The sequence below is a fragment of the Chlorocebus sabaeus genome, chromosome 16, assembly GCF_047675955.1.
Source record: "Chlorocebus sabaeus isolate Y175 chromosome 16, mChlSab1.0.hap1, whole genome shotgun sequence".
NCBI lineage: Eukaryota > Metazoa > Chordata > Mammalia > Primates > Cercopithecidae > Chlorocebus > Chlorocebus sabaeus.
In genome coordinates, this window is record NC_132919.1 from 76290707 (window position 1) to 76303546 (window position 12840).

Genomic DNA, 12840 nt, shown 5'->3' on the forward strand with positions numbered 1-12840 from the left:
GATCCTGTTCCCAGTGAACTCTTTCTTGACTTGAATGAAGGCCACTCTTGCTTGCTTACCCGGAGTAGCTCTTCCGGCAGGTCTCCCCCATCATTGATGCCTCGGTTCATGGCAATGAACCTCTCCACAGTGGGCTTATCTTTGACATTGGGGTTGTGCAGACTGGTGTTCAACATGATGATGGCAAAGGAGAGGACATAACAAGTGTCTAAAGATGAGAGAAAAGCAAAGGGGAGCCGTTGTATGCTTAGATGACCAGAAACATCCTACTCACAAGAGCAAGAGATATCAGATGAAACCAGGAATAAAAAACCACGTTCTCAGCCGGGTGCGGCGGCTCACGCCTGTAATCCCAGCACTTTGGGAGGCTGAGGCGGGTGGATAATAAGGTCAGGAGTTCAAGCCTAGCCTGACCAACATGGTGAAACCCTGTCTCTACTAAAACAGAAAAATTAGCCAGGCATGGAGGCGTGCGCCTGCAATCCCAGTGACTCAGGAGGCTGAGGCAGCAGAATTGCTTGAATCTGGGAGGCAGAGGTTGCAGTGAGCTGAGATAACACCACTGCACTCCAGCCTCAGCGACAGAGTGAGACTCCATCTCAAAAAAAAAAAAAAAAGAAAAGAAAGAAAAGAAAAGAAAAAAAAAAACAAGAAAAACCATGTTCTCCAAAGAACGGGATGAATCCAGATGAACGGGTACACTCTAGGGCACACTGCTGTCTGAAAGGAGCAAGGCACGAAAAAGTATATAAAGTATTCAAGACTTAAAGCTGTTTATTTTTTCAGATTGGAAAGGAGAATACACACACTGTAGAAACTCTGAAAAGCACAAGGTATTTTTTTAAATATGACCTATAATGACCCATAATCCCACTATCTAGCAATAATTTATTTTGCTTTATTTCCTCTACGTAAATGTGTCTAGGTATAACTCATCACATATTTATCTCACAAACATATACTGCAACAAAATTGGAAACAAACGAATACATATATATGCTTTTCTGCTAATCTTACTATCATTCTCCTATGTCAATAAAAATTCTTTGTAACAACATGGGTTTTTTTAGTTTTTGTTTTTTGTTCTGAGACAGAGTCTCACTCTGTCACCCCGGCTGGAGTGCTGTGGTGCGATCATAGCTCGCTGCACGCCGTCTTAAACTCCTGGGCTCCAGAGATCCTCCTGCCTCAGCCTCACAAACAGCTGGGACTACAGGCACAAGCCACCACACCTGGTTAATTTAAAAAAATTTTTTTGGAGACAGGGTCTTATAATGTTGCTCAGGCTGGTCTCAAACTCCTAGCCTCAAGCAATCCTCTCACCTCGGCCTTCCACCCAAGGTGCTGACATGACAAGTGTGAGCCACTGCACACAGCTAAAATGTGGTTTTTAACAGTTGTGTATTTCATAGTTCAGAGGCACCACAATTTAAATTCACAGTGCCATACTGTCGGACTTTTGGATTATTTCCAACATTTTACTATTATAAGTGTCATTAAATAAATGTTCCTAGGCATGAATCTCAGCCCTTTTGTTTTAGAAATTATCTGGTGCCAAGAAAATAATCCAGTGTAAAATGCCCATCATAAACTAGGATAAATTATTGTATTTACCTGTGGACTGGAACACGCCATTATTGCACTGACAGTATCGCTGGGCAAACGCCTCCATCATCCGGTCAATCTTCTGGGCCTCTCCGGGTAGCCGGAAGCTCCACAGGAACTGCCTGAGTGGGTAAAGACAGAGTGCTCCAGAACTCGGGGAGGCGATTTACTTCTCTATCAATTGTTAAACTGCCAATGATTTTTTTTTTTCTTTCTTTTTGAGACAGAGTCTCACTCTGTTACCCAGGCTGGAGTGCAATGGCATGATCTCAACTCACTGCAACCTCCGCCTGCTGGATTCAAGCAATCTCCTGCCTCAGCCTCCCGAGTAGCTGGGACTACAGGCGCCCGCCGCCATGCCCGACTAATTTTTTATATTTTTAGTAGAAACAGGGTTTCACCATGCCAGCCAGGCTGGTCTCGAACTCCTGGCCTCAAGTGATCCACCCACCTCAGCCTCCCAAAATGCTGGCAGTACAGGCGTGAGCCACCACGCCTGGCCACGGACAATGACTTTTTAACATCAAAGTGCAAAGGGAGCCCTGCTGGGCTTCAGCCTTCGGTTCCTATAACTCTGAACAGATGCAAAGTTGCCATACACACCACTGTTATTTTAATCAAAAGTAAAATTTTTCTTAGGAAAAAGTGAAAAATTAGGAAGGAAGCCATTCCTACTGAGGAGTGGTTTCCCTCCTCAGAATAATATACAAGACTGAAACATAGATAATGCTCATTTTAAATAAACTCTATTTCCAGAAAACGAGATGGGTGACAGAAAAAGAGAAGACTGTCTTATCAAAGAATTAACAATTGATCCCTTTAAGTCAAAGAAAGACCCACAGCTAACAGGTTTAATTGTAGATTATTTCCATCCAGCTAAATGATAGCACAAAAGATGAAGTCATTACTTACACCTACAGCAGTGAAAATACAGAATGACAGTTTCTTAAAAGGCACAAGGTAACAAATTTAATAAAAAATTAAAGTTTACTTTTTCTCTTTCCAAAATGAAATGCATAACTACTTATTCCAGGGCAGGAAACTAAAGGATTTTCTAAACTTAAAAATTTAAAAATTTAAGTATTCATCAATTTCTAAAAAAAACCTCAAATGTAAGACTCAAGGAAGAGTGTTACAGAATCTGCCTCCGGAACGTAACAGAACTGAACTCCCCTTGACCATCCAGTCATTTCCAGTCAGAGACCAACAGATTTCTTCCCTCCAAAATACTCCAGAATATTCAAAATCATACCCAAAGATATAATTCCAAAAAAATGGCACCCAGAACAGACTCATGATCAAAGGCTGGCCTCCCACTCCTTCCAAAGCGGCTCACCTCAAGAATACTCACCGTAGTGCCTGAACGAGATTAAGATCAGTGAACTCATGCAGCTCCACAAATGCATGAAGAACCTGGATATTAAACTCATCTCTATCGAGAAAAGACAAAAAATGGGAGAGAAAGCAGGAGTCAGACACTGACACTGAGAATCTCCAGCCAGGCCACGTCTCCCACACTCCGTCCTGTGGCTGTCCAGACAGCTACTCTCGCACACTGTCAGCAAGAAGACTGGCTAGCTCTGCTGACTGGCTAAACAAGCTCGATGTCCCCACGACTCCGGGACAGAGCCATCACTATTCCCCAGAAAAGCCTCCCCTCAACACCAGTGTGGCCACAGATGCTTTAAGGCAAAAACCCCTCCAAGAACCTAAAGCGTATTTGGGAGTTTGTTTCTTTGTGTCATTCCTGAACAGCTTTCCCTAGCACACGCGCATCCCCAAGGCCTTGCCTCTCCCCTAGGTAGTCTCCGATGGCCGTCTTGTTGAGCCCTTCGCCTTTGTATAAGAACTGGGCGATGTCTTCACAAGTGTTCTTCAGCAGGTCATTCTCTATTAAGAACTGGATCCCCTAGAAAAAGACAATGAAAACGCCAATGATGCTTTGCTGGGAAACAGCTAAAAAGAAGAGGAAAGGGCACAGGAAGAAATGGGTGTGGGCGCACTGTAATATTTAATAAATAGTTGCTAACTGACCTAAAAAGCCGGAGAGTCACAGTTTAGGAACAAGGGCTTAGCGCATAACATTTGCTCTACAAAACGGCAACATGAACTGTAACACTTGGAAAGAAACGTTTTTAGGGTCTATCTGAGCACTATAAAAACCCCATCTAATATGGACCACTTCCCGCTTCTTTCTCACTTACCTTTTTAGGGTCCATATTAAATTTTTTCCTGCCCATGGCTACCTGTTTGTTCCTCTGCATGTTTTTCCTGTAAAACAACCATCACAGCCATTTTAGTACTTCAGGCCATTGGAAAGGCTTGAAAGACTAGTATCATTTCCACATGAGTCCACTGATGTACACAGATTTTTGAAAGATTTATGCAGGAAACCAACAGGCATAATCCGGTGGAACTATGAAAGGCCAACTGAAACCTGAAGCCTGAACCTGGCTTCAAGCTCATTTGCTCCTTCTACCCTGGATCAGAGGTGTTCTTTTTTTTTTTTTTTTTTGAGACAGGGTCTCTCTCTGTCCAAAGGCTGAAGTGCAGTGGCGCTATCTCGGCTCATTGCAACCTCTGTCTCCTGGGCTCAAGAGATCCTTCCACCTCAGCCTCCCAAGTAGCTGGGACCACAGGCGCATGCCACCATGCCCTGTTAATTTTTTTTTTTTTTGGTGGAGACAGGGTCTCACTGTGCTGCCCAGGCTGGTCTCAAACTCTTGCGCTTAAGCAATGTGCCCGCCTCGGCCTCCCAAAGTGCTGGAATTACAGGCATGAGCCGCTGTACCCGTCCAGTTTTCTTTTTTAACATGGTTTTTAAAAAAACTTTATCAGGGTATAATTTACTTATCATATTCCTACTGTAGGTACATATTTGAATTTTTAGTATACTAAGTTGTGCAACATCACCATAATCCAGTTTTAGAACATTTTCATCCTCCCTACGGAATTCCTCACATCTTTTTACAGTTAATCCTCACTTCTGCCTCCATCCCCAGGCAACTATTAATCTATTTTCTGTCTCCATAGATTTGCCTATTCTGGACATATCATACAAACAGAGTCATAAAATATGTAGATTTTCAGATCTGGCTTCTTTCATTAGCATAATGCCATCAAGGTCATCGTGCTGGAGTGTGGGCCAGTACCACATGCTTTCTTGCTGCTGTGTCATCTTCCACGGTATGGATAAACCACATCTGTTTATCCATTCACCAGATGATGGACACTCAGGCTGTTTGCAGTTTGGGACCATTATGCAGAAGGCTGCTATGAGCATTTGTGTACAAGCCTTTGTGTGGAAACATGTTTTCATTTCCCCTGGGTAGATATCCAGGGCTGGACACTGCTGGGTCATATGGTACATCTATATTTAACTTTTTAAGAAGCTGCTAAATAATAGGTGGTTTTCTCGACTGTATCAGAATGAAAAATGCAGATTCACAGACCATGCTTCTCACAGTCTGATCCACCAACCAGCAGCCTTGGGAGCATGTCCAACATGAAGACGCTCTGCTCGTTTATACGTACGCACCACCTGGGGCCTCATCAAAACAGATTCTATGTCTGAGAAGGGGCCTGTGCTTCTGTATGTTTAACATGATCCCATGTGTGGAGTCTGAGTAGCAAGGCTCTGGACTGGCTGAGTCACTCAAAGTACAAGGGGCAGAACCTAGGAATTTGAATTTTTAAAATCTTCTGCAGTAATTCTGGTGTGCACCCAAATTTAAGAACCACTGCCCATCAATGTCAATAGTAATTTTATAATCTCTGAGAGCAAAAGAGTTGCCCAGAAACAAAATCATAACATGTTATTGCCTTGAAGAACACAGGTATTCGCTAGCTAAATCCTTGGAGGGAAGAACATCTTCCTAAGTGTTTTGAGAGTTGGTGTTTTTTATTGTTTTTATTCTAGGCAGGGTCTTGCTGTGTCGCCCAGGCTGGAGTACAGTGGTGAGACTGTGGCTCACTGCAACTTTTAACTCCTGAGCTCAAGTGATCCTCAGGCCCCAGCCTCCTGAGTAACTAGACTACAGGCAGGTGCCACCACAACTGGCTACTTCTTAAAACATTTTGTAGAGACAGGGTCTTCCTATGTAGCCCAGGCTGGTCTTAAACTCCTGGCCTCAAGCAATCTTCCCACCTTAGCCTCCCAAAATGCTGGTATTATAGGCGTGAGCCATCACATCCAGCCTGTTTTGACCTTTTGAAAGGAACACCTGAAAACTGTGAGTAGTATCAGAACTTCCAGGTGTAAGATAATCTGGGATCCCCTGTGAACAGCTGCCTGAAGAAACCAAGTCACAGGGGAAACACCATTTAATTTCAGCCAGAATGAAGGGTTATGACCAGATATCTAGAAATTCCTATTTAACTAAAATGATCATCTAATCATTTTTTTCTAAATCCGGTAAGATTACTTTGATCAGTATTTCCAAACAAATACCACAAGGAAAGGCCTGTTTCATGGTTTCCAGTGTAAGTGGCGAGGCAGTGTCAGAGGTGCCCACAGAAGCAAGGAGTGAAACTACAGGGAATACTCAACTTCCTGGGCCTCAGTCCGGTCCTTCACCAAAGGCTTTCCTGCAGCCACCAGAACGCACACTCCCAGATCTCTGCCAGCCACAATCTGTGCCACATGACTGCCCAGGACACACAGCAAAGATGGCGCCCTCATTTCACTAGCTAGCCAGCTCACTTCTCCATCTGCTCCACTTGGAGCCCCTATAGCTCCAGGCCCTAGGCAGCTACCTCTCTAAGGGGCCTTCCTCAGTCTACACAGGTCTGACACCCTAGTAAGGTATCCAAAGCAAAACAGCTGTTCCTGCTACTGGATCGCCTTAGTTAACTGACGCGTACACATTTCAGAAAGTGAAATCTTATACTCCATGAGTATATTATTTTTGCTTGATTAAATAGTATTTAGGATAATTTCTACATAATGCTGGCATCAGGTCATTGATGAGAAACATGAATTCTCTCCTGTGGGAAAGTCCCAGCAAATGTAATGCGTGCTTGAGAAACAAATGCAGGGTGAGCCTGAGTACCCGTATGGATGGATCCTCGGGGATCTGCAGAATCACTTCCCACTTGGTGCTTTCAATACTGGAAAACCATTTTAAGTTCCAGATTAAAAAACAGTAATAACCTAAAAAACCACTCCCTGACTCACAACTTCAGATGCAGTTCATGAATTACAAGTCTTCCCAAATTCACTGGCTGAGTACTTTGAATGCACTCACATTCCCGGTGTCTGCATTTCCTTGCTGTTCTATGGTAACTGACAGAGAATTAATCAAGAGAAAAAAACAAAGGGCACACGGAATTCTGAGTATGTGTGTGCGGACACCAGAATATACAGAAAGGAAACATACCAAAATATGAATTCTGATTATCTCTGGGATAAGTGTTTATGAGAAATTTGTTTTTTATACTTTTTTGTGTTTTACCAATTTTCTGCAATAAAGGTATATTACCTTTATAACCAGAAAAAAAGCCATTTTTTTACATTTTTAACATCGAGGTAAAATTTACATTTAACAAAATGCGCACATCTTAAGTGTACAGTTCAATTTGTTTTGATGAGTGTATATACCCTTGAAGCACCACTCAGATTAATACACAATATTCCTGTCATCCCTGCAAGTTCCCTATGGCCCTTCCTAGTCAACCCCACCCCAGCCTACCCCAGCAACCACCTCGGAGGCAGCCACTGCTATGATTTCTGCCAGCACAGCTTAGTTTGTGTGTTCTAGATGCTCATGCATGGAAGCACACGGTGCCCACAGTTTCTTTTACTCATCACAATGTTTGTGAGATTTATCTGTGCTGCTGCATGCTAGCAGTTCATTCCTTCACACTGCTGAGTAATAGTCTCTTACCTCGACCTGTTTATCCAGTCACCTGCTGGCAGGCATTCAGGGTACTTCCAGCTTTGGTTATTTTATATAAGAATGCTATAGATATTCTAGTACAAGTCTTTGTATGGACATGTGTTCATTTCTCTTAAGTGACTAGGAGTTGAATTGCTGGTGAAACTGCCAAACTTCTTTCCCAAATGGTTATATTTTATTCTCGCTAGCACTTGCCAACATGAGGTGCCATCCATCTTTTAAATTCTAGCCATCCTAGTGGATGTGAAATACCGTTTCATTGGGGTTTTAATTGCACCCCCTTACAACTAATGATGTTAAGCATTTTTCATGTGTCAACTATATATAAGGCTTCTTTTGTAAAGTGTCCAAGAGTTTTGCCCATTTTTTTATTTGGGCTGTCTTTCTATCACATATTCCAGATATGAGTCCCTTTTCAGATATATTTGTTGCAAATATTTACTTCTAATCTGTTGCCTGTTCATTTCTTTTAATAGTTTTATCTTTTATAAAAGTAGAAGCTTTACATTTTTATGAACTCCAACGTATCCATTTCATTTAAGCTACAAGTATTTAACATGGAAAGAGGAGAAACTAATCCAAAATACCAAATGGACAATACAGAGACTGGCCGTGATGAGCTGGCTGCCTTCTGTGGAGTACTCAGCCTCACTACACCTTGGTGGCACTGCCCACAGAAGTCTAAAACAACAAATCAAACAGTCCTATGAAGCCAGACAGGAAGACTTAGGCTTAGAAAAATACAGACATGTAGTGAATTGGAAACAGCCATTTATTGCCTTAAGCAGTCAGAAAACGGTCTGGGAACCCCATTCAAAACTAGACTCTCAAAGTCACTAACATTTCATGTAAATAAAAGAAAAAAAAAGCAAAGAGTCCTTGTCCTTTTATACTATAATTGCATTTCTACATTTTCTTCCCTTAAGCATTAGGAAGGTACAAATAAGCTTGCGATTATACTCAGACATGACTGGGCACTCCAGCCCTTAGAAATTGTATCAGCAGCATTCATTAAGCTTTTCCTTTACACAAAGGAAAAACAGAAACTTTAAAATGTACACACACAGTGGACAACAGAGGGGAGTACTTCACATAAAAATTCAGGAGCAGTTTAAGGCTTTCTGGGGCCTTTGACGTTCTCCAGTTCAATTTTTTTTTTCTTTTTTGAGACGGAGTCTCGCTCTGTCGCCAGGCTGGAGTGCAGTGGTGTGATCTCAGCTCACTGCAACCTCCGCCTCCCAGGTTCAAGCGATTCTCCTGCCTCAGCCTCCCAAGTAGCTGGGACTACAGGTGCACACCACCCACGCCCAGCTAATTTTTGTATTTGTAGTAGAGACAAGGTTTTACCATGTTGGCCAGGATGGTCTCAATCTCTTGACCTCATGATCCGCCCACCTCGGCCTCCCAAAGTGCTGGGATTACAGCTGTGAGCCACCACGCCTGGCCTCCAGTTCAATTTTTCAACAATGGAAGAACCTCCTATGTTCAGGAGGCCTTGTGGTGAAGGATGAAAGGCAGAAATGATGGGTGTATATGTGCTTGCTAGAACTAGAAAGACACAAAGCTGACTTTTTCCTTCAATCTGCCACGTAAGCGTAATTAAGGCCTGGGAGCTTCAGAAACTACAACCACGAAAGTCACCCAGCAGCAGGGCAGACTCACCTTTCCTCTGTGGATCCCAGGTTTTCAATTTCATTAGCTACTTCTGCTATCTCATCCTTCAGCCTCTGTAAAACAGACAGTCCAGAGTTAGCAGGAAAGGGAAATGCAGATCAAATTAAAACTTCTAAAATCTCACCTAACTCCCTCCAACCAAAGACAAAATAAAATAAAGCAAAATGAAACAAAATACCACAAAAATACAAAAAAGTAAATTAGGAAAATTCATCTGTTTCAGAAATATTTATTGAGTGCCTACCAAGTAGTAAGCATTCCAGAAAATACCAAGGTAGAAAAGGATACAGTCTCTGACCTCAAAGAGTTTACGGTCTAGGAAAGTTTATAAGAATATATGCTATGTAAAAAAAACTGGTTGCCTCATCACAATCTTTCAGAACAAATCTGCAGCTAACTAAATACAAGTGTGCCAGAAAATTCAGAGGACAAAGTCTCCTACCCAAATCCCAGGCTGCAGAGACAGCAGTAGCTGTGCCAGGGCAACACTGCCACCAAGTGGCTGGCAAAGGGAATGTCTGATCAAATCGATTGCATCCACATCCACCCTCCTCATTCCAGCACACCCTTGGTCAGAATGGATGGGCTCTCACGTGGAAGCCGGGCTTCAGTGGAGAGCTGCTCATCTTTCTCAGGATCTACCAGTGAAGCAGGAGTCAAAGGATCAGGGAGAACTATCAAAATATACTTAACTCCAGAGCAAGTCAAGTCTTTCCTCATTTTGCTTCTTTGGGCAAACAGGATTCCCTCCTTAACCCCACTCCTAATGTTTTACAAAGAATTCTAAAAGAATAACATTTACTGCCTTAGGGTGAAAATAATCCAACTATTGGCTTCTAGACTTATTTCCTACAAAGCTTGATAGTTATGGAAAGGAACTTGGAAAAATAGTAAAATTGCTATCATGAAGTACATCTAGAGGGACCAGAAATTATGCTGTCTTTTATGCTAAGTCCTTACAAGTGTGTAGTAGGTGTTGTCATGATCTGACAGATGAAGAAACTGAAGTTCAAGGAACCAGAACTCTCTTGTCTCAAATCATTCAGCTAGTAAGCAGCAGAGCCAGGGCCGGGGTGTGGGCCGAGCTTCGCCTGAAGCCCACGTTCTCATTGCCTCTCCCCATCCACTCTGCTCCACAAGGGCAAACACAGCAGAGAGGACTACTCAGGAGACAGGAGTCCTGCAGGGTGTCTCCAGCTCTGACAACCGACCAGCTGGGTGAACCTGGACAAGCCACTCAAGCTCTCTGACACTCCATCTCCTGAGCTGTAGAGGAAAGGTGATTATCAACACCTACACTTTGTGCAGAGCTGTAGTGAGGGCAGGTCAAAAGTGTCCTGAGGAGACACGCTGCAAAGGACACCCTTTTATACAAATGGGACTGTCACTGCGGTTCTTAGGCTGGTGAAACCACCATGCCACTCTCCTACCTGAATGTCAGCCAGCAGCTCCTGTTTTCTGCGTCGGATGTTCTCCAGTTCTTGACGCTCCTCTGCGGTCAGGTCACTGGGAACTACGAAAATGGAGGGCAGTGTTACTAAGAAAGCTTTTATCTCGCCAAAAATCAAGGAAGATCCAGAGGCCACGAAAGGAGAAGGATACCAAGAAAGAAACTAGAAGCCAGTTTCAGAAGCCAGACTGAGTGACAGAAATAGTTATGGCTCCAATTCTTATCAGATTTTCTAAAGAAAGGAAGGCCCTTAAATCACACAGAAAAGCTCTAAGAAAGGAACTCTTGGAAGGAAAACCAAGAGAGAAGAGATTACTGAAGGTTAAATTAGGGTGGCTATGAATGAAAAAGGATGAATATGAGCTGAGTGCCTGGCCACTTTCATCCCTTCCAGCTGGGAGACTTCAGGCTGATGTTTAATTAATCTCTCTGGGCCTCAGCCCCCTCACGGTCAAACACAGAGCAGGACCGCCTCGCTGAGTTGAGCTCCCACATGGAAAGACGTCCGTGACCCCAAGGTGGGGAGGGGAGGCAAGAGGCAAAGCAACATGTACGAACAATTTTGTGCCATCTCTGGGAGGGGTCTGGAGAAAGAGACTATGTATACACTGAGAACTAATAGAAGTCTAGAATATAGACCTAAAATCGTGCTTAACTCTGGGAACACGGATTATGGGACTTCCTCTTTCTGCTTCATACCTTTCTTCATTGTTTGGATGTTTTATAATGTGCTCTTATCATCAGAACAAGGTTACTTAATTCCCGGATCACAGCTCTTACCACAATATCCTTCTGCAATCCTCCAATGGCTCAATCTCCCCCACCTATACAAACAGGAGATTTGGACAGACACCCTCTAAAATGACCCTTCAAGCATACTGTGGGAAGCTATGTGGGCCAATGAGAAGAACAAGCATTAGAATCAAGCAAACCAGGTTCAAATCCTAACTCCAATCTACCAAATATCAAATTAGGTCACTTCAGACAAGTTATATAACCTATTTGGGCCACACTTCATCATCAATAAAGTGGCCCCACCATCACCCACTTGATAAGGATGATGTAGAGTAAATTAAGGTGCCTTAAACCCTGCCTGGTGCTGAGCAGAAGCTCAGCTCTTGTTCCCTCCGTGGCACAGCAAAGGGCACCCACACTCCCAAGGGTAGGGGTGGTGTGAGTGTCCTTCTATCCTCAGTGGGTGCCTATGTGAGCCTGAGCTGCGCTGTACAATATGGTGGCCAGGAGCCCCAAGTGACATTAACCACTTGAAATGTGACTACCCAGTTTGAGATGTGCAGTATGTATAAAATATACACTGAGGCCGGGCGCGGTGGCTCACGCCTGGAATCCCAGCACTTTGGGAGGCCAAGGTGGGCAGATCACGAGTTCGGGAGATCAAGACCATCCTGGCTAACATGGTGAAACCCTGTCTCTACCAAAAATGCAAAAAATTACTTGGGTGTGGTGGCAGGTGCCTGTAGTCCCAGCTACTCGGGAGGCTGAGGCAAGAGAATGGCATGAACCCGGGAGGCGGAGCTTGCAGTGAGCTGAGATCGCGCCACTGCACTCCAGCCTGGGCAACAGTGCAAGACTCCAACCCAAAAAAAATAAATAAATAAATACATATATATACACACACACACACACGCACACCCCAAACTTTCTATAAAAACAAAGAAAATTTACTTTTTAATATTTTATATTGATTGCACATTGATATAACTTAATAAAATGTATTATTTTAATTGATCTCAAAGGAACTAGTAGGAAATAAATGTGCATCTATGGCTCATGTTATATTTCTAGACAGCACAGAGTTGGAATAACATCTCTACTTGAGAGCATAGTTAGGTTACACATAACTTCCTTCTGCCCATGGCATTAAAACTTAATCTACTACATTCAGAGAACAGTTATTTTCACAAATATTTCATAAAAATCACAATAAGAAGGTAGAAGCAATAGACTACAGTGAAGCCTACAGAGTGGGTTAATTAGTTACATTAGAAAAGCCAAATTTTTCCTTTTTTTTTTTTTTAACCTAGTTTTTCGCCGTCCTTCTCTAAAAAAGTGTGTTTTTTAAACATCTCAAAATCCAAAAGAAGAAATGCATTTTAGTCCAGGCCTGGTGGCTCACACCTGTAATCCCAGTACTTTGGGAGGCCAAAGCGGGCAGACTGCTTGAGCCCAGAAGTTTGAGACCAGCTTGGGCAA

At 43.1% G+C, this 12840-nt stretch overlaps 1 protein-coding gene across 5 annotated transcripts in view; it reads right to left on the reverse strand.

The window, feature by feature from the left end:
• Positions 1 to 12840, reverse strand: part of CYTH1 (cytohesin 1) — a 103294-nt gene that overhangs the window by 22551 nt on the left and 67903 nt on the right. For all 5 annotated transcript variants that reach the window (XM_008013113.3, XM_037993494.2, XM_008013111.3 and 2 more), the window contains exons 2-8: positions 10607 to 10689; positions 9165 to 9229; positions 3810 to 3876; positions 3396 to 3514; positions 2957 to 3037; positions 1615 to 1727; positions 60 to 208 (exon numbers count right to left, since the gene is read on the reverse strand). In XM_008013113.3, the coding sequence (XP_008011304.1) occupies positions 60 to 208; positions 1615 to 1727; positions 2957 to 3037; positions 3396 to 3514; positions 3810 to 3876; positions 9165 to 9229; positions 10607 to 10689 (677 nt within the window). The remainder of the gene's footprint in view (positions 1 to 59; positions 209 to 1614; positions 1728 to 2956; positions 3038 to 3395; positions 3515 to 3809; positions 3877 to 9164; positions 9230 to 10606; positions 10690 to 12840) is intronic.